Here is a 27,958-nt window from a genome sequence, read left to right on the forward strand (position 1 = left end):
GGCCAAGGCGGGCGGTGGGATGGATGCTCAGGGTGGCTGCGAGATGGGGCAAGGGACCAGGGTTCCCTCAGGTGAGCTTAGTCACGGCTCTAGCTCTCCCACACTGGTGGCACCCAGGGGTGTGGGGGGTCATTGGGAGGGGGCTTGTGGGTAGCTGGGTGGCCACTGATCCTCACAGCTTGGCAGACCCCCATTTTGTACCCTTGTCCCTGAAGGTGGTGGAGGCTTTGTGGTCGGTCTGCAGTGGCTTCGTCTTCCCCTCTCCCCTCCTCCCACTTTTAAAGTAGTGGCTGTGCCCCGGTGGGCTCCGTTAGGCCAGAGAATAGATGGCATTGACGGGTGATGTGGCCTCTGAGCTCTCGTTGCCCTCTGTTTCCTCCTTGTCCTTTTTGACCGTGTACTGGCCAATGAAGGAGCCATCTTCATTGAACTGCCCTTCGCCGCCTTCCCCATAGTCCACCAGGCTGTCGTCACTTTCCTGCTGCTTGATGGTTCCGTCCAGAGACGTCTGGCTGCCCTGCAGGGGCTTGTTGTCCTCATCACTGGCCAGAGAGAGACAGAAAATCAGGACCTAGTGGGTCCAGCACAACCCAAACCAGGTAGGGTGGGACAGGGCAGTGGACTTCCTGCCAAGCACAGGCCCTGGGGATCAGCCAGGCCCCATCCTCCTTGTCCCACGGGTGCTGCAAAAGGAAAGCTAAGAGGCCCAGTGAGGACAAGCATCTTCCTTAAGGGGAGATGGCATGGGTGCAGGGCAGGGATTGGGGAGCAGGCTTCTGGATTCCTGGTGTGGGATCCTTCCCACATGACAGGCCACTATCACAGTGGGAGGAGGTAGAGGATGGCCACCCCATGAGAGGCAGAGCCTTAGCTTGTGAGATCATGTGGGGTGGCAAGAGTCAGGACAAGGAGTTCTAGTCCTGAGTATGCTCCTGTGACCTGTCCATGGAAGGTGGACCTCCTATGACTCTGCAAGGCAAGGCTCTGCCCTTGACCAAAGCAAGGGTCTTGCTTTGGGATCAGACCTTCCCCCACCTTGCCACCTCCTTGTCTCTGTGCTGCTCCCTTGGTTATCTGGCTCATCCACAAACAGGTGCTCCTGCTTTGGGCCTAGCACGTAAGAGAGGCGGGGTCGTGGGAGACAGGGGCATACAGAGAAGCACTCGAGACCAGCAATTTGAGCACTAGGAAGGCTTGGAGGGTTCTGCCAGCCCCAGCCCCCAGCCCTGTTATTCAGCTCTCTCCCCGGAGAGCTGGAGGCAGGTTGGTAAAGTGGCACTGGCCCATGGGGCCCAGATGCTTGATCTGAATAGCTGCACCCTGAGCCATTTCTGCCCCTGGCTAGGAAAACTCTGTGTGCCCTTTAGGCTCAGAGGGGGGACCAGGTGCTGCTGGCTGCACTTCAGAGGTGAGCTGGGCTCCCAGGCACACAGCAGATGTGGACCAGCGGTAGGGACTGGGGGGCCCAGCAGGGGGGACCACAGTGGTGCCAGGCAGTCTAGGCAGACATGCCGCACCCTTCTCTGCTCCTAGCCCACTCTAAGTCCTTCCTGGATATGGGGAAAGCAACCAGCTGAGGTGCCATTACAGCAGGCAGTGCATTCTAATAACTGCACTGGGCAAAGACAGCCGTCGGGGAAGGCCTCAAGCTGGAGCCAGAGCTGAGCAAGATACAAGAAAAGCCATTAGCCCAGTCCCTCCAGGGCACCGAGTGAAGGTGGCCCATTAACACAGCTTCCCGGTGCTCTGCAGGCAGTGCTACAGGAGGGACAGCGGTGGAGGGAAGCCAGTGGGTCTCTAGGGTTGCGCTGAGTTTGTGCAGGAAGTGGATCTCTCTTTGCGAACTGGCAGAATTCATTGCCAGGCTCCTCAGCCCCCTTGCCAGTCTTTCACCCTGCACTCTTCCCTAGGCCCTTTGCCCCACCGCAGGAGCAGGAGAATTATTATGCAATTTGGGGGGAATTCCTGTCCCAGTTTCAGGCGTATCCACTGGACAGAGGTGGCCCCAAAGGGGAGGGTTCAGGGTGGAGGTTCTTGAGGATAAAGGGGACCTAAGTCTGGAAGAGCAGATCTCACTTAAAGGAAGCTTGAATAAAAGAGTGGCCCTGGTCTAGTCACCTATTGGCCTGGCCTCCGCAGACCCTCAATATCCAAGAGGACAGATTTGCAGGGAGAGAGGCAGAGAGCCCCATCAGAACTCAGCCACAGGATGGAGGAAGATGAGGAGGGAGAACACACCTCCTGGCTCTCCGGCCTGCACTCGAGCAGCTTAGTTCTTCCTCTCACTTATCTGGGACTTTTCCCAGTCTGAGACGCTTGGACTCATGCACCTGGGGCTCTAGGATGGATGCTGCAGGGCCTGTGCTCAAGGTGAGCACGTGTGCCCATGCTGGCTGGGCATGCAACTCCTGAACACAGTGGGCCTTGGGGACAGCGCGCAGCAGGTGCTTTAGCCCAACAGCTTTGTTTTCCAGGGGAGGAGAGAGGCACGTGAGGAAGCAGCTTCTCTTAGTGTAGGATGCCCACCCTGTATGTCCACCTCTGGCTATGCTGAGGGTCTGGGGGAGAAAAGACACCTTGGCCTTGGAAATGAAGACCAGCTCATAGGGAAGTTGGACCCTGCCAGGGGAGCCTGGGAAGAAGGGGCTGCATCTCTGTGCCTGTCCTTCGGGAAGGACGCTGGAACTGTTTGGCTGGCTGTGGCTCCTAAGCTGCCAGACCGGCACCCATGTGGGCAGTGACTCCGCTCCCATTGGTCTGTTGAGGCTTGCCAGGCTGCTGATGGGCAGAGAGGTGGAGGCCCAGAAAGGATAAAGAGAGGCCAGAGAGCAGCGGTGACCTGGACTGGCTAGTAACCAGGTGGGGGCGGGGAAGGAAGGCCCTGAACAGACCTTTCCACTCACTTGGTATGAGAATAAGATTCCATGACCCACCCAGCACCATTCCTGAAGGTTTTTTTTTTTTTTTTTTTTTTGGTGGTGCTGGGGATTTTCTGCCTCATTCTTGAATTCAGAATATACCTGCCATTCAAAGGGACAGCTGACGATTTTGTTAAATTGAGATACAAAGTCCTGTTCAGATCCATAGGAGAGCAGCACTGGCTGGCAGTCCGGCCCCTGTCCTCTCCAGCTCTGCCACTGGGAAATGAATGTGGGGGCTTGGGCAGGTCTCTTCCCAGATGGGCCTCAGCCCTGCCACCTGGGACACAGGGCACTGGACCTCTCCGAGGCCCATCTACCCTAGAGCCCACAGACGTCACCAGGTTCGAGAGGAAAGAACCTAGACTTCTTTGCCCCGCCCCGTCACTGCCTGAGGCTTAGACACTACATCCCCCTGGTCCTTATCCTCAGGGTTAGGGGTGGTTGTCAGCAGAGAAGCTGAGAGTGGAACTCATTTCACAGCACGGGGGCCCAGGCTTCATTTTTAGAGGTAAATGGTAGAAAGAAACATATAAGCAGCTTGAGTTGTGCAATTGTGTGAATGGAGTGTGTTGGGGGTGGGGGAGCAGCCTCGTCCTCTTTGGTCAGGACACACAACCTCTCTGACCACGTCCTCTGCCCAGGCACGGCCAGAGAGTCAGAGGTGACAGCCCAGTGGGTGAGGATGTGGACACAGTGCCTTGTGGCCCAGCAGCTCTGAGGGGAGTGGGCTGCCTCAGGGCAGGAAGGACAGCTGCCAGTCAGGGGGAGGAGATCCCGCACCTGTAGTCAAAGGAGCCATCCTCTTCTTTGGGGTCTTCAGGGCCAAGGGGAACGTCCTTCTTTTCTCGTACTTGGTCAGTAAGAGAAGACAGACACTGATTAAGAGTAGGCCCCTGCTCTCCAAGGCCCTACGGCAGGTGGGGCCAGAGGACACCGCCCTGGGCCTGCCCTCACCTCCCACCCCTCGACTCTCTTTAATAAGACACCACACTACCATCTAGCCACTTTTAATAAGATGCCATCAATTCTTCCCAAAGTCAATCCCTTGATTCTGCCTCCTCCTGCTCACTCCAAGGGCTCTCTTTACATCCCTGTTAACAACTAAATGCCCTCCCACCAAGCTCCCACTGCCTCTGCATGGGCTCCTCCCCACACCCTGGTAATGTGACCCTTTCCTTCACCAAAGGCACATCCTCCCTTGTTCATACCCTTCCTCCGCTCTGTATTAGAATCCTTTGTGCACAGTTCCTGTGCCCCTAACAGAATGCAGTTCTCTCCTCAGGGTGGGGACTGTGTGTTTCTCCAAAGCTGCTGGCAGAGTGCCCTGGTCAGGGAAGACACTTGTCACACTGGGGATGGAGGGGCTCTCCTATCTGAGTCTTTACTGAGGTGCCCTTTTCCTATGCACCCAGCCTAGGCCTGCCTTGCTGTGCTGTGGCCATTCCCTAGGAGTCAGCTGCAATGTCAAGGACAAACATCTCTCCTTTGGTATCCCTGGCACCTAAAACAGGCTGGCATGCAGCAGGCACTTACCTGAGGGTTCCTTTTTAATATATTTATTTATTTTTGGGGTAGTTATTGGGGATTGGACCCAGGACCTTGCACATGCTGGGCAAGCACTCAACCTCTGAGCTATACCCCCAGGCCCACGAGGGATGCTTTATGTGTTCTTTTAAAAATACAAGTCAGGACAATCACTCCTATTTTCAGTGAGGGGAACTGAGGTCTTGAGTGGTGAAGAACAGATCACATAACTAATTAGCAGCCATATGAAGCTGAGAGGACAATTGGTGCTGGCCCTGGGCTCCTGGGTCTCCGTGTTTTTAACATGCCAGGGACCTACCCTGGAGCTGGAGGCAGGGAGGAGGGCTTTGGAGGGCTTTCTGGGAGGAGGATGGAGCACTTTTGAATAGGCTCAGAGTATATTTGGTGAGTTCCACTGGGATGGGAATGACTTTGTGAGTCCTCCCAAGTCTTGATGTTACGTGGAAAGCTGGACTTCTCCCTAACTCTGGCTTTTTCTCTTATGGAAGGAAAAGAGTTGCAAGAACAAAGTGAAAAAGCATCCCTCACTGGTAAGGAATTACAATTTCCTGAGCTCCCTCACTGCAATGGAAGCAGAACCCCAGGGCCCTAGGGTCTGAGTGTAGGAGGGCAGGGGAAGGAAATAAGACAGAACCTCCTCTCCCTTCCAGATCCTTTGTGTTGAGCTTTGGCGAGGACCTCTGTATAGTGACAGGGAGAAGGGGGTGTCTGGGGAGTGTGGGGTGGTCTGGTCATGGGGCTCTGGAGCAGGGAGTGACTTCATCCTGCAGCCCAGCAGGAGTTCTGCTCCAGAGTCATCCATTACCCTGTCTCCTGTCACCCCACCCACCCCGTCATAGACAGATGGCTTGCTTGCCCCTGCTTGAAAAACAATCAATATTTTCAGAAACAAGAATGCCAGAGGTCCTTGTTCTTGACCTTGGTTTGTCTGGGCTGGAGGATCTTGGCCATAGAAGAAAAACGCCTCTTTGGGACTCAAAGCCCTTTAAGTGCTGTGGGGTTCAATCAGTGCCATCCACTCCTCAGCCTCTCCCTGCTCCCCCTTTCCAGTTATCTGAGATCCCCTTTGTCCCGCGGAGGGGCCAGCTCTGCCACCTCTTTCATGGGTGTGCCCATCTGCCCAGACCCCTTCTCTTCCCATGTTATCTAAAATGCCTCTCTTCCTTCCTCCTTCCCTGGGACACAGGGTCCTAATGAGATTCAGGCTAGAAAAAAGCCAATTTGTGAAGCAGATGGGTGGTGAGTCAAGGCCAGGGAAGGTCAACCTCAGCAGGAGCCAGGGTTCCTTCCATCCCTCTCTGGAACGGCCTGGACCTCACCATCCGCCCACCTCGGTGGACATAATTAACTCAAGTTCTTGCCGGTGGCACTAATGCAAAGAGCAGGCTGAGAGGGCCACGGTTCCAAGTCTCGGACTGGGCAGATCAGGCGGGTGACCTGGTGACTGGTGGGAAGGTTCCCTCACCTGCTTCCCTCACGGGTCTCACCTGGGTACTTGCCACCGCGACTCCTCTTGATGAAGCAGACAATGAGCAGGATCAGCACCAGGAGGGCGATGGCGCACATGAGCCCAATGAACCAGCCCTGGGTGGCGATGTCCGCCTGGTTGTTGGTGTAAGCTGGGGGGAGGGGGTCAGAAGCAAATCCATGAGTGAATGCATGGTGTGTGGGGGGAGGGGAGCCCGAGGCTCAGCTATGGCACATGGATGGTTCTCCTGGAGCCTAATACTACCATCTAGCCACTCTTTGGCCCAAACTATCTGGCTAAAGGGACAAAAAGAAAACAGTTAAAAAGAGCCAAGTTCAAAAGATCAGAAAAAACGCAAAAGAAAGGCGGAAAGGCGTGCAGGGAGCGGAGAAGCGGCAGGAGGCTGAACAGGTGCTTTAGGAAGGGCATTTCCTCGGGACGAGGCTGGGCATTCTTGCAAACCAGAGGGATGGCCACAGCCTAGTGGGGGCTCAGAGGAGGCCAGGGATTGTCTGTGGAAGCACAAGTCCTGTGAATGGTTCTGCATGCCACCCATGGGAGCGCGAGCTGAGGTCATGCTGCGTGCACCCGCTGCCAGAGGCCTGGCGGGCCTGCACAGGTGCAGAGCCATATCCCTGCCCACAGCGGGGTGCCAAGGTAGCCAGCTGTCTTCCTGGCAGTGGGTCCTGGGCCAGGTGGAGGAACAGGTCGTCCTGTGCCTTTTCATGTCTGCCCAGCTGGGCTGAGCCGGCAGCAGACGGTCCAGGCCAAGGTTCCCCCAGACAGGATGGCGCTGATGCTGGGGCTGCACCTTCTACTCACTCCATCCCACTTCCAGACACTGCCCCATGAGAGGGCCCTGGTGGCCTGTGACACATCCCCTCACCCTCTTCTTGTCCCTGTGACAGTGCCCTCTGTCTATGCCTGGAGACCTGCCTAAGATCCCTTTGGTTTTGAAGGGCACACAGGAGGGCCTAAAGAACAGGAGCCTGGGTGGTGTCCACAATGGGTGGGATTGGGGCTTAGGAGCACATGCTCAGGACCCTCTCTGTTTCCCTATCTCTGGACTAAAGAAGAAAACACACCTCCAGAAACACAGCCTGTCACAGACACTGAAGCATGAGGTAGGGAGAGGTCCAAGGAATGGACACGGCCAAGCAGCTCTGGAGCCTGCCCCATCCAGAGAGGCCTGGGAGCACCACACAGCAGGAGGAGTCATGGGACCACAGCACCACGCCTTCCCAGAAGGCGCATGGGAAAAGCATGGGGCCCCCAGGGCTCTGTGCGCCCCCCACTCCCACCACATGCCATCTGTGGGCCAATATCTGGGCATAATCACATCCTCCGCTGTTCTTGGGAGCTACGACTGTTTTCTGTGTTTTTCAGTGCCCAGCCCAGGGCACTGCAAAGGGACGGCTCTTAGTAAATGCTGAAGACTGACAGATAAGTGCTCCACCTCCAGATGGACTGCTCTGGAGGTCCAGAGTAGCCCTGCAGCAAAGCAGTTGAGTCCAGTAAGAACCCGACTTGTGATGACCCTGATCTGTGTGTGCTGTGGAGAAAAGCTCCATCCGGCTGGCAGACCACTCCCCACACAGTGTCAGAAAAATCTTCCCCAAGCCCCACGTAGAATCAGATCTCTTCCTTGCTTTAACTCTCCAAAGAGTCTCATTGCTTTTGGAGAAAGAGCTGCATTCCTCATCCTTACAGGCTCTGTCAGAGCTGAACCTGGCCACCCCTCTCTAGGTCCCACTCTGCTCACTCTCCATGCGCTAGCCACACTGGCTTTGGTCATTTCTGCCTTGGAGAGTCCCTAAGGACGGCCCTCCTGGATTTCCCCAGTTTAGGCAAAGGCCCCCTCCTCCACCCCCACATAGTCACTCTTGATCAGAAAGCTCTAATTTATCTTTTCCGTAGCATTTACAACTATTTGACAAATTACTACTATTCATTTATACTGATAAGCACTTCAAGGGCCAGGCACCGCTCTGGGCACTTTCCCACACATTATCTATCCATCCCACCACAACCTCATACATTAGGCAGGTTTTAATTTTTATCCTATTTTACAGAGGTAGACATGGAGGCACAGTTTAAATGACTTACTCAAGATTGTGGGGCTAGTAACTGTCAGGGTTCAGATGTGACCCCAAGCTGTCTGGCCCTGGGAGTCTGTGCTCTGCCATTCCACCCTGTCCCTCTCCCCAGAAAATAGGCTCAGGGGTGGGGCTTAGCCTGGTCTCCCCAGGGCTGGAGGCAGAGCCTAGTGTGTGTGGGGAGCTCCACTGCCATTTGCTTGGAAGAGGAACCCTTGACCTTCTTGCCTTTGTTCAGCCCCCCCCACCCCGCCTTGGTCTGAGGGGCCACTGTCCACCTTAAACTCCACCCTGTCCTTCCCAGTTCCTGGCAGGGGGTCTCTGACTTTACCTCAGCTCTTCCAGAGCCCAGCTGGAGGGAGCCCAGCTGGAGGGAGACGCAGGCCCAGGCCTGTTGGGGATTCACTTGACATTCTTCAGCTGGACTTTGCTGCCACCTGGCAATCCTTTTATTCCTCTCTCTGTCCCTCCAGCCAGCCCAACAGCTGTATGTCCAGAACCTGTCCTCCCTCTCCCTCGTGCGGCTCTGACTGCCATCTGCCCACATCTGCGCTGACCTCCCGTATTCCACGGACACTCTGGGGACCCTGGAAGCTTGAAGCCTCTGCAGCTGTCCCCTCCTCCTGCGCCAGAGGCAGGACCCTCTTCTCTCCCTTCTCCCCCAAACTCTCTCCCCTGCCACATAAATGGGACCCAGTGTTGCCTTCCTTGGTCCTTCATTCCCGCAGACTTCTGAACACCCTGGTATCACGTTCCCTGTCTTCCTCTTCGCCGTTTCCTTCCCGTCTGTTAAACTTGTTGAGGTTTCTTGTGTCTTAACAACCCTGAGGAGCGTGCTAGGCCTAAGAGCCCCAGCTCATGCACGGCCCTGTTTAGGGGAACTCCTCCATTTCCCATGGGGCCAGCTCCTGCCCAGTCCATTCTTCAACCCCACAAGCTGAACTCAAGCATCCGTCGCCAAGCCCGCCTCTCCCCAGCCGCCCTCCATGCCCTGCCTCTTACCTATCACGGGACTGGTTCCAACTTCCCAACTGGCAGCCCTCTTACTCATCTCTCTGTTGTCCCTGCTGCCAACTCCACAGCTGTGAGCCCAAAGCTCCCTCCTGGTGGCACTGATGGCATGTGCCTCACTGCCCGCCCCCGCCAGTGACTTGCCACTCTTGCCCCGTCTAATGGCTGCCGGTGCTCTCTCCCATCCACCTCACTGTCTGTTCTAGAGGGGTCCCCTCACATCACGCCCCCAGGGCCAGTGGAGACAGTGAGGCATTATGTCGTGCTCTAGGATGTTTCACGGTAATGCCACCTGCCTTCTCCACCCCAGCCTGGCCTTCAGGGTGCTGTGTAGTCTCCCTCTCTGTGCTTCTGCCCATCCTACCCAAGAGAGCCTGGGCCGCCCTCTTCCAGCTCACCAGCTTTCCACGTTCTCCACCTCCTTCCTGAACCTTCCGTTACTCCAACTCATACCATCTCTGGACTCTGACATGGCTCCCAACTATTCCACACAAATGTAACATTAGATTGTCCTGTTTGCTGGATCCTAATTGTTCTATTAAAGTCTTGAGAACAGGGGATCTTCTTGAGCCCCCTAGTATTTAGCATGATGCTGGTCAAATAAAAGAGATCAATGACTACATGTAATCCTAATGTAATACAGTTAACCTGGGATCCTGCTCTAGGTTTTACCCCTAATGCCACCTAGGGGTCACATTTATGCTGGCTTGCTCACACATGAGGCCCTAGTAGACCAATCACTTCACTTGTGTTTGGACAGTGGCACATATTTTTTGCAGAGAAGTTGATTTTGCCATCTTCTTGGTGCCTATTCTTATCCTCTGGCTGCCATCTCCATGATATTCCAAGTCACAATTCCAAGGCAAAGTGGCCACATGGGCAATTTAGAAAGCAAACATACCTTTCCACTCCAGACAGTACCAGGTGAGTTCAAGCATACCTTCAGTCCTTACTGAAGGGTCAAAGAATTTCCTATGACATAGAAGGCACTGATGGCAGATGCCTCACATACCCCAAGTGGGGTATGTGGGCCCAACCACACCCCATCAAAATGAGTTAATTTCTCAAGAACCAAAAGAAATTTAGGATTTAATGACCTCACTTGGAAGGTGACCCCATGGCTTGGGCTGTGAGAGGAAGGATTTTAGCAAGGCTCCCAGGCAGTTCCACTTGACTGCCCAGGCTATCCTCAATCAATCTGCTATGCTGGTTTGGGGGCCAATGCTCTCAACATTCAAGGAGCTGGTGCATGTACACCACCACCTTCAGCCAGGAGTGATGGGAGCCTGAATAGCACCCAGCCAATGTAGGCCCAAATGTCTTTCGCTCTGGACCAAAGCCTCAGTGTCAAGGCCCACCACTTCCCCAACCCCGTGAGACACAAGCACTACACCTGCAAAAGAGGCGGTTCCATTGACTCCTGTGTCTAGCTGGGAGGAATTTGATTGGCTACAGAAGATAGGCCAGTCAGCCAAAGTCAGCAGAATTCTGGAACAGGGGTCAAGTAACAAATATAACAGATAGCCTTTCCTCACATACATGTGGCTTGGCTGAGGTCACGTAAGCACCACTGTATACCCCTCCATGCCCTCCTTTCCTGTTCTGTAGTCCCTCCTGCCTTCCTGGGGTCAGAGTGGGCCCGACTGCTGGCCCATCACCACCAACCACCACAGGACAGGAAGGCTGCCTCGCCTCCCCCCCTCCCCACATACACCTAGCTGCAAAGGGCCAATGGGTCTCTAAGGGTCCCTCTGAGGGTCCCAGGTTATGTGTCTGCAACACCTCACGTCTCTTTGGTTTCAAAAGCTTCAAGGAGGTGATTAACATCCCAATGGGATCTTTTTGGTGAGGGCTGGAGAGCCCAGTAGCATTCCCAGTGGTTTCCTTTCATTTCCTTCCAGAACTACTGCAGAATGTTGCTTCTGCTGACTAAAGTGACGATGGCCTGCGGTTGCCTAAATGACCAGTGGTTGGGGCCCAGAGATGCTTGTAAATTTGCTTTGATGAAACATGAGGATCTGGGGGATTGTGTGGACTTGTTTCTGGAGTCCACCCACAGGAAACAGTATGCGTTTCTGAAGGATTTACACACACACTAACAGGCACACACAGACTTTGGAAAGTGAAAATATTTTCTCTCCCCATGCGGTTTGCACATAGTAATTTCCAGCAAGCCTGGGAGGGAAATGAGCAATACGAACTCAGAGCTAGGGTCATGAGCCTGCCTGCTCCGGTGTATGGGGAAGAGTCTGGAAGATGTGGTAGTTGTTCTGAAAGCAGGCGAAGAGAAATAAGTCTCTAAGTCAACATTCAGAAATAGGGGCTTTGGCTGTGGAAGAAGTTGCTGTAATTTCTTTCTGTACTGTCTGCCTACTACCTGGACACAGAGCAGGACACCCCCAGAGCCAGGACCTGCTGGGTCCTTTCCTCTCTGGATTTCTCTCCCTAACCTCACCCACAGTGGCAGAGCTTAGCATCCGGAGAGGCTAAACTCTGAAAGAGCAGGCTGCGCTGGCTTTCGAAGCATTCCCTAGGGCGGGCCTCTATTCTCACTATCATCTTTGCTTCCTGCCCCTGTTCTGGACTCAAATTTATAATGAAGTACGATGAAATGAAATGCATGCACCAATGAGCGAGAGCACAGGACCCCAACTGGGTCAGAGTCCAGCCACCTGCTCCGCTTGGTCAACTGTCCAGTTGCCTGGCTCCCTGTGACAGGACAGCCTGGCTGCTCAGATATCCTGCCAGAGTTGGCCCAGCTAGCCCCAAGCGAGGAGCCAGACTCCCTGAGTCTCAGTGGCATGGAAATGTGCATAATAGGCAGAGGCACAGGGAGGAGGACAGATCTGGAGGGACCAGGCTAGAAAGGGTGGGGGGAGACAGATATACAGATGGGCAGTGACTCCCAAGATGCAAGCTTGCAAAATCAGCCTTGCTGGGCCAGGCACGGGGAGGGTAATGAATATTCAAGTCAATGTTCAGAAATTCATATAAATCATTGTGATTTCCCCCCCTATGCATCTAATAACCTGCATCTGATTAGAACATCCCTAGAGTCAGGGGCTGATCCTTTTCTCTCTTAATCTCTCCCCCCACCCCCACAAATACCCTTCCTCTCAGAGCTTAGCATACAGGCTGATTTGAAAACTATACACAACCCAAGAGTCCGCAAGGCCACCAGGCTCCCAGCCACCCCTCCAGCAGACAGACTTCTGAACCCCAGCCCTTTCCCCGAGCCACCCGTCACCCTGTTCATTTGACATAACAAAGATTCTTCTCCATGCACAGCAGAAGCCTCTACAGAGCAAGAGCTTCCTCCCCTCCCCTAGCAGGACAAAAAGTCACCTATTTTTAGGTAAGACAAAATTGGGACAAAAATGAAATCAAAACAAAGCCTTAAACAAGTTGTGTCACGCACTGGAATTTTTCTTGACAGATGATGGTGGCAAGACAGTAAACATACACGCTGATCCCTGCTTGGGTTCCTGGAGAGATTTTTGGATCAAGTCCCTGTGACAGCCCTGTTCCCTAATCCCCCATGGAGGAAGCAGCCCCTGAACACCTGGGGCAGGCGGCCTGACTCCCAGCAGCCCCCAGACCAGCACACCACAGTTTGCATATACACTAAGCCCTTTTGTTTAGGACTTAGCAGGGGGGACCACGCAGTCCCTGTCTTCATTATACAGTCCTTTGTTTCCTTGGATCTCCCGATCAGCCCCAGGGGCCCAGAATCAGTTTACTTCTGGCTGTGCATGCACACCTGGTTCCTCTGGCTTCCTGGGGAACTTACACATGCCATGCAAGGTGGGGAATCAGGCAGAGATGAGTCTTCTTTCCAGGGAGAAAAGGCAAGCCGGAAGCAGAGGATGAGGATGGAATGCCTCATGCTTGCAGGGGACGGCCAGGCCAGCTCCCCGCTCACCTGTACTGGTCATAAAGGTGATGACGGTACTGCTGATGCCCTCGTTGTCCCGGGAATAAACCCTCAATGTGTACGTCATCCCAGGATAGAGGTCTGTCAGCTGTATAGGCTGGGCCTGGGCCTTAACAGGGACAGTTTTTTTCGTATGGTTGCCTGGGGAACAGAAATCTTGGTCAGCCTGAAGCCAGGCACCGGGAGCTGGAGAGACAGTGCTTAGTTTCCTGGTCACCTGTCAAAGGTAGAAAAGGGCGAGGGGACCGCGGGTCCAGTCCACTGTACAGACCAGGAGAGAACCAGACAGCTAGCTCCCCAGTGCTTGTCCATGCAATGCTAGCGCTCTCTCTCTTCCATGATGCCCCTTCCACAAAGGACACTGTTTCCTCTTATAGTTCTCCTTCCTCACCACAGTCTTAGCGCTAAACATATCAGAACCTGCTTAAATCTTCAGCATGTTGGTGGACACTCCACTGCCCTGGAAGTGATTTACTTCCCAAGTGGGATCTTTCTGGTGAGGGCCAGAGAGCCAGTCAGCATCCCTCATGGTTACTGGAGATGGGACAGGAAGAGTCCTTGACTCTCCTTGGCTCTCACTCCTGGCTTCACCTCTCATGTCTCAGCAAGTGGCAAAATCACACACCAGGTAAAGCACCTGTGTCTGCGCTGCAAGGCAAATGGTGTTGGTGTGTGTGTGTGTGTGGGGGGGGGTGCGCACGGGCCAAGCTGAAAAATTATATGGACCAAACAAGAGGATTCCAGATACTGTGGACACAACGTCTCCTCCAGATACAGAGAGTGAAGAGTTGGCTTGGCATTCCCAAGAGAGCTTGGGTGGGCCATCCCAGGTGGGTTTTAAGGCTGGTGTGTGGCTTAGCTGCTTAGCGCACATGCTTGAGAAGCCAAGGTGTAGGGTTTGACCCCACGGGACCAGGGGCCTCCACTCAGAGAGGCTGGATGTCCTGACCGTGTTCTGTAGTCTAACCAATCTGTTCCTTGGTCCTAAGATCTAGGAAGAAGAGCAAACAGCTTGTCACCAGCTCTCTGAGACACAGGGCTCTGGCTCCTGTCTCGGACTGTGGCCCTCTGACATTCTGCTGTGAACAAAACACAGCTGGAGCCCAAGTCTGTGAACTGGCCTGGTCTATCTGGTGAAGCCATCAGGATACACATTAGGACATCAACACAGAGGTGAGCTTTGGCTTATTTTGGGGTGACTGAGAACCCTCATTCTGGGCAGGAAATGGATGGAGGGCTCGGCTGCCCGGGTCTTCCATAGTACTTGCAACTGGAGGCCTTCACTAATGGCTTTGGAAGCCCCTACCTTCTCTTTCAGTCCGCTCCTCCCACCTCTCTGCCGCCTGAGAGCATATCGATTTCATTAAGCTATAATTAAGCCAGGCTAAAAGGCCTCTCTGAGCCTGGGGGACTTCACAGGATCTCTTTAATGGCATCTACCACTAAGAGCCACTGCCGCTGCCACCACCTCCCCACACATCAATGCTTACTGTCGATGTACTCAACCACAAAGTCAGTTCCGGGCCCAAAATTGTGCTTCCAGGTGATGTTGGCCCATTTACTGTTGGGGAGCACCGTGACGTTCCATATGGACTGCTCATCGGGGGCTGGTGGGCAGGTTAGAAGAGGCGTTAGTGATGAGGAGGCTGGCAGCGCGGGAGACACCGAGACACACATGCACACCAGCATGTACACGCGCACACACGCACACACACAGCTGGAAAAGGAAAGAGTCAAACATGGCTGTGCACAGGGCCCAAAGGAGCTCCAAGCTGCAGCCTTGGTGGCCAGGCCCGAGGCAGCCATCCGGGAACGAGCGGGAGCAGTGAGGAGGACCTGAATGGGAAGGAGAGCTGTCTATGTGTCCACACCGGCGGGGTTGGGCAGGAAGAGTGGGTTTTGATCCACACTGTTGGAGACTGTAACCTGGGCTTATTTCCTTTTTACATTCCTTGTCATGGATTTGAGCAGTGCCAGGAAAGAGGCCAGGAATGAGGTCTCTGGTCAGGATGCCAAAAGAGTGGGAGACGTGCTGGTTTTTTTCTTTCAACCATGGAAGCTCTACAGGAAGGTGAGGGTTGTCTTCGAAAGTCCAGCAAGAAAGGATGGGGGTGCAGCTCCTTGGTAGAGCACTAACCTAGTGTGTGGGTTTGAGTTCTCCCTGGGTTCAATCCCTAGCATTTACTGCCCCCCAAATCAAGAAAGAGTCTCAATGAAATGTGTAGGAAGGACGAGATCAAATATGGGAAAACCCTACTGGGCTTCTAAACTGGAGTAGGACAAGGATCATCCAGATAAGAGACCTGGAGTTGTTCTTGGTCAGTGAGACCCTGGATGCCACACACAACCACCCCCGATTGCCTATGGTGACTGGGGGCTTAGAACCTTGGGTCCCAAGCAGAGACAGTATGAATCCTTCTTCTCTCTGTCAGGGACTAGATGGGACCAAGACATGACACCCAACCCTCCAACCCTCGGTGATCCAGACACTAGAAGAACACCATTCGGTTGGCTTCTCAGCCCCACAGTCTTTGAGGCTTGATCTCTCTGAAACACAGAGGACATTAATTATCTAGCTCCTATGAGCTGGGAGCTACTTTATCAAAGCCGTGGCGCTGTCTGAAACCATAGTCTATGAACAGAAGAATGGCACTAATCTTCAAATGCAATCACTTTTCAAGAGTCCCAGCAGTCTGATTACCCCATTTTCCAGCAAAGATTTAATAGTGGAGGACTAGCATGAAGCCTTGTATTTCAAAGACTTTACAAGGGTGGCTTCTGTATATTTTATTAGCATGCAAGGGGGCACTGTCACCAACTCACTTGTCAAAAATAAATGAATAGAGTACATCAGGGATGCATTTATTCATTATCTATTTGACATGTGACTGAGTCTGCAGGGCTGGAGAAGTGATAAAAGACTTCCTGGTTTTTTTCACTTCAAAGAAGTCTCTTTTCTACTACAACCCTGTCAGGTGGCGGCTTGCCCCAGGTGAACACGAGGCATGTTAGGTGAAGACCAAAAAAGAGGTGTCACGAAGACACCTGAGGGTACTCTCCATAGGGAGGGCAGAGGTAGGCTTCGCCACTTGTCTGCCAGATATTTCAATTGTACTGGCTGCTTTAAGCCCCCTCAAATCCCAGCTCTTTGGAATTTGATGGTTCTTGCTAGTGGGAATGAATTCATGATGAGCCATGTTTTAAGGAACTGAGTTTTTTCCTTCTTAGCTTGGGACCCTGTAAAATAGATAGAATATTTGTGTTTGGTCCCAATATAACATTGACCTAAATCTGACTATTTTCCAGGGTACAAAGATGGGGTCGGGGGCGGGTTTTAGGAAAGATCCCGCAGTGGGAAACAAAATGATTCGGAGATGGGAATGGAAGTAAGGCATTGCACACAGAGAGGTCAAGATGCTGACCACTAAAGAACTGGAAAGTTCAAAGAGAAGGACCAAGAAAGCAAGCCCTCAATAACCAAAACCCAGAGACCAGTGAAACGCCACGTCACATACAACCTCAAGAATGGGATCCTAATTGAATAAATTACACTCCATGTATGCATAATATGTCAAAATACACTCTACTGACATATCTATCTAAAAGAACAAACTAGGAGGAAAAAGGGCAAGAGAGGAGACACCCACATCCTTCCTCTGACTCCTGGCCTGAGTTAGGGAGTGTCCCTGAAATCTAAAAGAGACATGTTAAGAACAAATATAAAGGCCTCTTTCACTCTGAAAAAAGAAAACTTAGTGAGAAATTTTGTTCAAGGATGTAAGATTAGATAAAGATGAGAACTGATTTTAAACATCCCGAGTGGCAGAGCCGTTCTGCCACATCAAGGGAAGTGGGGATGCTTGAAGAGTGTCCCTGAGCTCGAGATAAGATCAGCACCATGGCCATGCCCTCTGCAGCATCTCAGACCATGGTTAAAAACTTGGGTGTGAGTCGTGGGGCCAGGTCTGGGAGGCAGGCCTATCTTCCCAGAAGGCAAGTAACTGCCCAGGAGCAAGATTCACTGTTCCCCGGCTTCTTGGCACACCTCTTCTGTGAGTTCAAAGCACTCAATGACAAAGATGCTTCAATGTGGCACCAGAGAACAATCACTAAGTTGCTGACCACAACCTCTAATAGCCTAGCAAGTTTCTCCTCAGGCAACTTTCTCCTCAAGTGAGTACTGCTTAAATGCTAGATATTGCGTGGATTGAGCGAATTGGTGGTTTCAAGATCACCTGTCTCTCCTCACTGCTCATTAACACCATGCAATTGAACTGAAACAAATACACGCACATCAAGCCTCCATGCCCTTTCAGGGGGCTGAGAGAAGAGGGTCAGTTGGGAGGCAGTGAAGCCTCAGGGTGGAGGATGTGCTAGCCTGGGACTGCTGGAGGAGAGTTCTGGGGGCGTCTGGCCAGCCTTATCAACTGCCTTGTGCTGATTTGATAGCTGGCCTGTGGGCTCAGGAGCCTAGAGACCCTCCCCTGGGTTCTAAGGAAAGACCGATGCTCAAGTTCAGAAGCCCTGCTACATCCCCTAGGGTCGCCTAGGCTGGAGAGCAGGGCCTCCTGGCTAGCGGAGGGATGCAGAGTTGCACGTTCTCCTGGCTCCACCATCCAGCCCTGGGATCCATCCTGACCAGGGACCCCCAGAATGGCTGCAGTTTCCCTTCGAGGCATGCATCTGGGGGTGTAGGAGACATGGACGGGAAGAGACATGGAGCCCACTTTGGGCATTATGGGACAACCTGGCAATACCATTTCCTGGAAGCTCTGACTTTAAAAAATAAATGTCTCTAAGAGTTCCTTGGGGAAAGAGAGGCTAGGAGGAAAGTGGGATTCTAGGAACGGAGCTGCCTGGCGTGACCAGTCACTTTCTGCTCCGTGGCCTCAATTCTGCAAAGCTGGGCACAGATATGGCGGGAGCCAGAAGCTCTCAGGGCAGGGTGTTAAGTTCCCTCTGGAGAGCTCGAAGTGGGGTCCTGAATAAGGAGCTGTGGCCTCTGTTGTGCATGGAGCTGAGGCAGAATGAGGAGTGCCCCACGGGTGCAGGACCACCCAAGCAGGGGCAGTATGTGTGTGGGGGCTCTGGGCCCCTAGGCTACAGGCAGACCCTGCCCCAGACCCCACCTTCCAGCTGGAGGAGGCTACGATTGGTCTCTTAAGACAACTAGGGAGGTGGGCCCGAGGGGACGAGGCAGGCGCAGGGGCAGTGCGCAGCAGTACCGGATTCCTGTATCTTAGTCCCGGTGGTGGTGGTGGTGGGAGGACTCTCCGTGGTGGTGGCGGCAGTGGTTGTAGTAGTTGTGGCGACGGTGGTGGTGGTGGCGATGGTGGTAGGCGCCACAGTTGGGATGATGGGGACTGTTGTGGCTTCGGTGGCGGCGGCAAGGGCAGTAGCATCAGTACTGCTCACAGCGCCTGTGGCGCCCTCGGTAGTTGGGGGCAACGTGGGAGGAGCTGAGAGGGAAATGCAGAACAGCCGAGTCCGGTTGGTTTGGCTGCGCCCCCTGCACGCACGGCCCCCCGCGTGCACGTGAGGCAGGGTGCCAGGGGAGGGGCTTAGAGATCGAAGCCTCCCCAAGCGAAACGAGCAGCCCCGCAGCCCCGACGGGTTGGCCAGCGGAAACACAACCATGGAAAAGGAAGAGAATGAAGCCTGGGTGCGTTTCATTTTCTTCTCATGGTCTGTGTGGTCGAAGCACCCAGCATGCACCCAGTCGAGACCCGGGGGTAGCACAGAGTCCCAGGCCAAACGCCATCCAGACACACGACCAAGCAGCACCAGTTGGGTCCAGCCCTGTAGCCCCAGTCTCCTCTGAGGTGTGCAGGCGGCTGGGCCCTGTCCTGCAGGGGCACAGGGCAGCCTGCCATTTCCCAGCCCTTTACTCCCAAATCACCCTTTGTCACGCCTGCTTTAGTGCAAACAGCCACCCAGAGCCAACGGGACAGAGAACAGTCCCCACTCTGCGAAGGAACCTTGCAAGCTCCATCTGCAGCTCCCTGAGCCTGCCCCTGCTCTCAGCCACCAGGCTTAGCTCTTCCTGTTGTCCTTGGCCTGTCCTCCCTCTCCCCCTCTCCCTCCTCTGCCTAATGATGACCCTTCCCCCTATGACCCCAATTACTCTGACTTCAGCTAACTGCTTTTCTTTCTAGGAAATCTGGGGTACAGGTACCCCAAGTCTCTCCTGTTCATGTCAGAACCTGGGAAAAGGGCACTGGTGGGATCTGTCCTGGGCAGCACCACCTTCCCAGCCTGCAGGAGACACAAATCCCAGCCGTCAGGGGGTGTCCTTTCTTTCTAAGTCTTCCTCTGGGGCACAAGGTGGGGGCACAGGATGGTTCAACCTGGGCTCACTTTCTAGTACCCCCAGATCCCATCCAAAGCAATCCTTGGCTATCAGTCAGTGCTGGGGGCCTACATCTATACATTATATACATGTGACTACTTCTTCAAGGATCAAACTTCCTTCTCTAGAAGGCCCATGGAAGCTAACAAAGGGTTACCCTATCCTTACTCTCCAGTTTCAATATTTCAATATTCAAAAACTGAGAGTGTAAGAAGAATGATGGGGGCAAATCCAAGACACAGATCTACTTATCTGCCTTACACTCCATCTCCTGTGATCTGACCATGGCCCATTTAATAGTGTCGATGTTAATGGGGCAGCAGATAGAGAACTTAGGCATAAACAGGTAACTCTCTCAAGGAGTAGTGACTTCCCTCCCTCCCTTGTATCTCTAGAAGTTCAGGAAAATAATAACCCCGGTCTCTCCCACCCCCACAGAAGAGGGCTAGGGTGGGGAAAGCCAGAGCAAGAATTGCCGGAGGGCTTTTCTGTGCCGAGAATCAAGTGACCCTAAACTCTTCAACCAGGGCCTGACCAACAAAAGCCCTTTCATTCCCTTGGGTATTCAGTATTACAAGTTCTCAGCAGAGAGTGGGGGAATGCTCCTGGGGTCCCACTGCTTTCCTGTTCTAAGATCAGAGGTGTCACAGGCGCTGAGGGTACTGACCACAGGAATCACACTGGGGAGCGGACTATGCCCCTGCATTCCAGGGATTCCTGGGCAGGTTCAAAGCCAACAACACTATGGTCCCCAAGTCCAGTCAACTCAGGAACACATGGGAGGAGGGACATGGGGACACACACCCACACCCACACCCAAACACACACCCACACCCAAACACACACCCACACACAAACACACACACACACACACACACAAGCCAGAGGGACCCACGAGGCTGACCCTCTTAGGGTTGCTACCTTTTAACTTGAATGACCCCACGCTGGGTAGTTCAGGGACAGGTGCAGTGATTGTACATTCCCAGGCCCTCGAAACTAAGTTCAACCTCCCCCAAAGCCACACACACACACACACACACACACACACACACACACACGGTCCTTGGCTCTTGTACAGAGACATCCACGTTCACACCCCCACAGCTCCCACAGGGCATTCTAACCAGAGCCCTGGGGACAGAGATGCTGAGAGAGACCAGAGAATGTTCCTCACTTGGCACCGCTGGCCAGAGACAAAGGTAGGTCATGATTCTGGGGAAGCTTCCACACCATCTGTGTCCACCCTCTAATGTCCACTTCTGCCATCACTTTCTCTCTGCTGATGCCCACCTAGCTGCTTTCCCAGGGTGTTCGTGAGGGAATACACAGGGAGAGGGGATGGCAGCCACTGCCCAGGCAGCCTCCCTGGATGCCTGCTCTCTGTTACTGTGAGGACACACCCTCAGTGGGCTGAGGTCACAGCTGGCGATCAAAGTGACCTCTGATCCATCCATTCCTCTGTCTACTGTCCCCAGACTGGACAGGGCCACTGGGGACAGGGAGAGCAGAGGCAAGAAGGAAAGGCTGAGGGAGGCAGAGCAGAGTTGGGAGCACGGGCTGTCTGAGGGCTGGGACAGGTGGGCAAGAAGAGACACGTTTCCTATGGGGAAAAACGTCCACTGCTCAGGTCAAAGGGAATTCAGTCCACTTCAACCACTGGGAGGAGCTAGGGGAGAGGATGGAAGGGCAATGATGCCCCGAAGTGGGGCTGGCTTATAAAACGAGTGACCAAGTGCCAGGCAGGCACATCCCTGGTTTGGATGCCATTTTTTAGCCACAAGAGAAACTGTGGGTTTGGAAATCATCCTGACCAGTGCTCAGTGGAGACCACCTGGACTGGCAAACAAGAAGAGGGAATAGAGACCCTCCATTACCTAAGGGCACCCTAGGGCAATCTGGAGCTTACACACAGGTCCCCTACCAGAACCAAGGCAGTGTCAACCCCAAGGGTGGCCTCTGGTATACTGGAAGACACTCCAGCTATGACTCACGGTTTTCTACCAGGTTTGGGGAGCAATGTGTAGGAGATGGAGAAAATTGAGAAGAAATGCCATGTCTCATTCATTTTCTGTGCCCACACTTGCCATGGAGCTGAGCACCCATTAGGAGCCCACCCAACATTTGCAGATCTGAGCAAGAGTCAAAGACAAGGACAGCAGTTTCCAGACATTCCAAGGTGGATGTTCAGTCCAAAAACGTCCACATGGTGTGCAAACTACCCTGGCCAAATCACAGACTGTCAGACAGATGGGCAGAAATCCTAACAGACTGAAGATACAGGTGGATGAGAGGGATTATCGTCACTGGGCGAGATAGGAACAGATCAGTTTTGGGGAAGAGCGCCCAGGTTTGGAGAGGATGAGAGACAAGAGGGTGGTGCGCCGGACGCCGGGCCCACATAAAAATTTAGAACCTGAGCTCTATTGCTTGGCACCTACTGATGGTGCAGAAGGTTCTTATGTATGTAAAGCTGAGAACATTTGATATCAGCATATCGCATTTGCAACCAAGTACAATCTGCCTCCACCACCACTTCATGTGGAAACCGGAGCCTAGGAAACACACTTGATTGACGGACAGAGACCCTGAGCTCATTCTGCATAATGCATGCATTTGGGTCTTTTCTAAACAGAAGTAAGAAGTTGGAGTGTTGGGAAGGACACCTCTCCACCCCTTCACAATTGCCACTCACAAGAGGGCAGGCTGGACTAGCACAGATGTCCACTGACCAGGGCAGACTCCCTGCTGCCGGACCCACCTGCCTTGGGTCCTGGTGCCAGAACTGGGGAGGTGGATGGGGAGCGGCTTGACCAATGATCTTCGAGCTGACTTGCCCGGCTCTCCCTGCTGCCCTGAGCACCTGCTATCATAGTCACAAAAGAAACTCACATATGGACTTGAATCTGAAAGTCAGGGGAACCCCTAGCGTGGCCAGGATGGCTCTGTCACGCCCTGGAAACCTCTGTTCTGCATGCTAGCAGAGGTGTTCAGACCTGGTGGGAAGGCACTGGGCCCCAGCTGGCCCAGGTTACTGGGGACAGGGTGGTGGAGAGGACTCAGGGAGGGGAGGGATGATGGATGGCTGGTCCCCACCTACAGATCTGGCTGGCAAAACACATAAACTGAAGGAAGCGGGATATGCAACAGAAATAGAACCAACCTAGAAAGGGGGTGGGGGAATAAGTGAACCAAAGTGGGAAGGAAATCAAATCAGGAAAGGTGACATTCTCTTTATAAGCCAAGCCTCAGATTCCTTGCCTGAGTCTCTGTTCTCCCCAGCTGCCTGGAGCTCCACCTGATACAAATCAGGCTCAGAGCAGGGCCAGGAAAGAAACCCTGGTGTCCCCTACCTAGTTCCTCCAATTTGGGGACAGGCCTCCTATAGTGAAGAGCCCTGTGATGGTCCTCAAACCCATGACATGAGGACCCAAGGAGGAGCTTGGTTAGCAGGTCAGCTCCTGGCTTCTGCTGTAGTCTTACCTCCCAGACCCCGAGAGTGGAGGCTGTTCTTGCTGCTCAAGACTTTGAGAAGGTTGTTGTTTGAGGGGTGATCAGCCCATGGTGCCCAGTATATTCCAGGTCCTGGAGCACTGGGCCCTATCCAAGGACACGCTCGCTTTTTCTCACTGACCAGAACCCGCGGTAGCTGTCAGAACTGGTGCTGGGCCCCCCATGCAGCATGCAAGACGGGCATGCACAGCGTGCTCACCCTTTCAGGGAATGGTGGGTGACCTGAGCAGGAGCCAGGAGCCAGCTGCCCCCGATCCTGCTGCCTTCTAGGGCCATCTCTGTGCTCTCAGATGCCAAGCCCAGGTAAGGGCTCAGGGGGTTCATGGGAGATAATCACTCAGCTTCAGAGAACAGTGCAGCTCAGAGGGCAGGCTGGGAGCCTGCATGGGCCCTGCCTTCCCAGGAGGGGACAAACAGGAAGCAAAGGGGAAACATGGAGCTCTCCCCTGGCCTATGCTCCTTCAAGTCTGGCTTCCCCACCCCTGAAAGGGTGAGTCTGCAGCATGCTTTCAGCCTCTCCCTCCTGCTCTGCCCTGGCTGGGCTAGGCTCTGCCTGCACTGCCCCATGCCATGCCCGTTACCTCGGCTGCTGGTACGGTACCTGCAGTTGGAGTAGCTTCAGACACAGCACCCAAGATGGCCAGAGAGAGGGAGAGAGGATGAGAGAGGGAAGAGAAAACAGAGTACAGGTGAAACCACAGGCCAAGCAAGCAGAGAAGTCCGGTTCATACCTGACCCAGAAGGTGTGGCCAGGCAGTAGCTGCTGCCCAGAGGATGCCAACTGGCATGTGGGGGTCATGGTCAACCCCGTTAGAGTCAGGCATGTTCCTACCTTCCCACTTTGGTCTTGGAGACATTTCTAATACATTCTGTTTCTACCCCCTGTTCTATGAGTAGTCATCTAAGAGGTGGCAATAGGGACAGTCCATTCAGAATACTATGTCCCCAGCTTTTTCTCTAAGGATATGTCCTGCCCTTCCTGGGACACTAGGATGCCAAGAATCGAGGGCATAAGGTATAGGTGGTGCAGCAGGCACCAACCCCAGTCAAAAGGATGGTTTCTATATCATCTCAGGAAGATGCTGCATAGTTTCAGGGTCGACAGGAGTTGGGGAGCATATTTGGTTGACCACTCCCATCTCTCCATTTCAATCTTGCAAAGCACAGGGAGTCATGGACCCTCTGTCCTGGAATTCTGCTGCCGTAATTCTTTCCCAACAGTTGTATTTTAAGAAATCCGAAACCCAAGCATGGACTGAGAGTCCTAAAACAAATCCCTGAATTTTCTGCAAATCTCCCAAGTTGAGAAGAAAGTCTCTCTTTGTTCTCTTGTCCCCTGGGGTTGCAGAACTTTCCCTGGAGCTGGACAATGGGGCTTTGTTTGCTGCCCTATGTAGAGATGGGAGTGTGGGTTGGGGAGTGGCTCTCCCCAGTATAGCTCCAATACAGCTCCAAATGCAACTGTGGAGAAAGTGCATTATGGTCTGGCCTTTGGTAATAGGCTACAACAGTTACTTACCTTAAAATCCCCAGCCTAGAAAACGCCCTGAGTCTGGGCTTAGAAAAGTACCTGAGGATGGGTTATTATTATGTGACTCACTCCTGATGTAAAGACCAGAGAGACTGCAGATTTTCCTCTGGCGCCTGCCTAGTCCCTCTCCCCGGGCTCAGCACAGGCCTGCTGGCCAGTGAGGGACAAGGGGCTGTTGATGCAGCTACCCAGGAAGCCTGGGTGGGGTAGCAGACACAGCAGGGCCTGGCAGCCCCAGCAGGAAGTATGATGTTGTCCTGGGGTAGGGGAGGGGAGGGGCTCAGCAGACCCTGTTTAGGCCAGGGTCAGGCCGGGACCCAGCCTTCTGGGGACAACACTAGACATGACAGTATGTCGGCCTCAGAGTGCCTACTCACATCACCTCTTCTTTGGAGTCACTCCTTGCAGAAGGACTCTCTCCTTTGCTTGCGCTCCTTTTGTTTAGATACACAATCAGATATTATCGTGGATGCCTCTAGATGGTATGGATTTCAAGTTACCTTTGTGCCTCTTGTGCAGTCTGGCATGGCACATTATGGGTGTTCAAGTAATTATGGTTGCATAGACAATTGTACCTCTGGAGAGGTCCCTTTTCATAGGGGCCTGCCAACACCCAGGCTTTGTGGGGTCTGGCATCCCTGGGCGGTTCCCACTCTGGCCAGTACTGTGTGGGTGAGCCTGGAGCTCCCTCTAGTGGAGTCTTGAGGCAGGTACAACTTGGGTAGGGATGCTTTGCACCAGGACGCAGGAGCTGAGCTCATTTGTTCTTTGTGAAGCGGGTGTGGGACAGGGTGCTTCCCATCTCTCCCTCCTCTCTGCAGTCAGACAACTTATCTCAGCTGCAGCTCTGCACAGGATTGGGCAACTGGCTTCAGTCTTGGTGCTTTCCCCTGCCTCTTTGGCCCCACTGGTCCTTGGAAAGGAAGGCCTGTCCCACAGTTTTCCTGGGGCACCCTCCATAATAGTCCTTCCTCTCCAAATAATAGGTAATCAGTTTCACTATTCTTTGGAGTTCATTAGCATATTTATTTCCAACAGGCTTCCCCTCCTCTCCTCCTCTCCACTTATATTCTCTTCCTTATTCCTCTACAAGGAGGAAAGATGGTGGATGTTAAACAGCTGAGCAAGTCAAGGCCAAGTGGGGCCCAGATTTGACCGCAAGTCTAAGGAGATCAGTTTTCCAGATACAGCGCCAGGCCTCTCTGTCAACATGTAGGACAGGTTGTCTCCTACTGGGGGTTTGGGGACTTGTGGTCTTGCTTCCTCTTGGTCTCAGTTTGTTTTTCTAGGCATTTGAGTTAGCTGGGGTCTTTCACCCCAAGGACCACCACCACAGACCTACCTTCATTCGGGGGCGCTGGAGACTCCTCTGTGACTGCTTCCCCGGAGCCCACCTGCGTCCTGGCGCTGAGGGTAAAGCGGTAGCGTGACACAGGGTCTGCTCTCTGCATGGAGAACTTGGTCTGATTGGGAGAGAAGTTTTCCACCATCTGCTTTCCTACTTTAGTTCCATTAACTGAGGAGAAAGAGGTAGCGGAATAGAAGATGAGCAATGCTTACCGTGATGGTTTATGTAATCTGCACCTGTAAGAACCCAGTCTTAATTTTCTGGAAAGGGAACTGGCGGCCCCTGCCTGGTAACCTTCAAAGTGTGGTTTGGAGGCAGAGAGGTAGGTAGGTAGAACTCCCCCCCAGCTCCTAGACTACACCCCAGTGCTGCTTCACCCACCCTACTGTCCCTAGCTCACTGCGAAGGCATGTGGCTGATTCTGGAAGATTCAGTTTATAATTCCCAAGAGACATAAACCTCTTGAGTGCCTTGCTTCTGTTTAAACAGAGCTGGGGCCAATTCACAGGGCTTTTGACTGTTCCCGCCTCCTTTATGAAAAGCAGGTTCAATATGCCACAAGGATGAAGGGTCAGGTCCAGAGATGGATACAGAAAGCACCCAAGAGCACAGCTGGCTGTTGCAATTGTTAACAACACAACACCCAGCCCTTTGTGTCTTCTCAGGGAGAAACAGCATCGAATCCAGTAGAAGACTGCATGATTTTCAAGTGCAATGACATTGCCATCCCTGCCTGGTGACGCCGCCGAGCTCTTGAGGTGAGGTCTTCCTGACCAGGTCCTGATTTAATTTACTCCAGTCACTTGGCTGCTTATATATGGCCACCTTATCTTAAATGACACCTTCTTATCATGTCTCCAGGGGGTCTGTGGACTCCAGTGCACACACTGTCTGCCCCACTGCACGGCAGCTTATTGGGTAAGGAACTCTCTCTCCTAGACCTGTAGGTGTTGGGGACAAGATCCTAAGGGCTGGGGTTGTCTCCCTCATTAGATGAGTTCCCTTCACCTCACCTGTCGGGTAAGAAGTTCCCTGCAGCAGATCTGTGCATGGAGAGCAGGGACTGGGTCTCACCTGCCTCCTGTAATCCCTTCCAGAACTTTCTCCTTGGCCCCTCCATCCTCCCCAAAGGCCCCTGTACTCAGCCGTCCTATCTCAATTCCTTAGGAAAAGTAGTAAGAATGGATTCTGACTCCCAGATTATCACAGAGAAAGAGAGGGGCAGGACATACAGGCCACGTATTTGAGGGTGTATCCAATCAGGATCCCATTGGGGTGTTCCGGATGATCCCACTCCAGGTTGATTGTCTCCAGGTTGGGCTGCCGGACTCGGAAACGCCTGGGGGCACTGGGTACTTGGGGAAGGAGGAGGGAGCAGGGGAGATAAGGGGAGGGGGAGGGAGGATGAGGAAGATAAAAAAAACAAAGCACAAGTATGAAAGCCTTGACCTTGGGCAGCCAGGGTGCTGGAAGGAACCCTAGGGGCCAGAGCCCACTGCCCCATCCAGGAAATTGTTTCGCCCAAGGGTGAGGACAAGTATGCTAGACTCTGCTGTTGAAATGGGGAGCAATGAGTCTGGATTTCAGCACACATTAGGCTCCAGTCCCGCAAAGATACCAAACCAGGCAGAGCCATTCCCAGGCAGGGAGCCTACTGCAGCTGATCTGTAGGAAGGGTGCAGTTCCTGGTCCTCAGTACCCGGTCCAGGTTTCTGACCCAGGAAGGCTGGGTTCATGGGTGAAGAGAAAGAAACCCAGGATGCAGCACCTGGGAAGGGCGGGAGTGACGGGCCAAGGTGGATGATGAAACCAAACCAAGACAGCGGGAAAGACAGGAATAAAGAAAATGAGAGGGAAGAACAAAGAAGAGAAAGGAGGAACAGAAGAAGAAAAATGGGGAATAAGAAGAAGGCAAAGCAAATGCACAGTGGAAGGAGGCCTGGTAGGCATGGAGAGATGAGCCAGCGCGTCCCAGGCTGTCTGCAACCCGGGACTGGATCCAGATGCAGGCTACAGGAGGGAGGGGCTGCCCCCAGGGCCTCCACACTTAGGCGGGCTCTCAGTGACTGTGAGCGTCTTGGGTGCTGGAGAGCAAGTGGTCCAGGTGGCCAGGATGCTCATGCTCCTTCTGCCTGGGCAGGTGTTGGGAAAGCCCAGGCCTCGCAGTGCCCTTGGGTCCATCTGCAGAGTCCATCTGCAGTCACTTCAGTTGACCACTCCGGGCTTCTCTTGAGACATACCCTCT

The 27,958-nt window shown here is 53.5% G+C and overlaps 1 protein-coding gene across 7 annotated transcripts in view; it reads right to left on the reverse strand.

Annotated features, from left to right (window-relative positions):
- Positions 1-310: 310 nt before the first annotated feature.
- Nfasc (neurofascin) overlaps positions 311-27,958 on the reverse strand; it is a 67,596-nt gene continuing 39,948 nt past the window's right edge. For 3 of the 7 annotated variants that reach the window (XM_077802300.1, XM_077802299.1, XM_026387414.2), the window contains 6 exons: positions 26,946-27,068; positions 25,708-25,881; positions 23,436-23,450; positions 5,954-6,085; positions 3,702-3,771; positions 311-542 (listed from right to left, as the gene is read on the reverse strand). In XM_077802300.1, coding sequence (XP_077658426.1) covers positions 311-542; positions 3,702-3,771; positions 5,954-6,085; positions 23,436-23,450; positions 25,708-25,881; positions 26,946-27,068 — 746 coding nt within the window. Of the gene's footprint in view, positions 543-3,701; positions 3,772-5,953; positions 6,086-12,963; positions 13,117-14,465; positions 14,583-18,200; positions 18,435-23,435; positions 23,451-25,707; positions 25,882-26,945; positions 27,069-27,958 lie in introns of all 7 variants that reach the window. The other 4 variants (XM_026387413.2, XM_077802298.1, XM_077802301.1 and 1 more) reach the window with 2 other exon arrangements.

This window comes from Urocitellus parryii, chromosome 9, assembly GCF_045843805.1.
Source record: "Urocitellus parryii isolate mUroPar1 chromosome 9, mUroPar1.hap1, whole genome shotgun sequence".
Classification (NCBI taxonomy): Eukaryota; Metazoa; Chordata; class Mammalia; order Rodentia; family Sciuridae; genus Urocitellus; species Urocitellus parryii.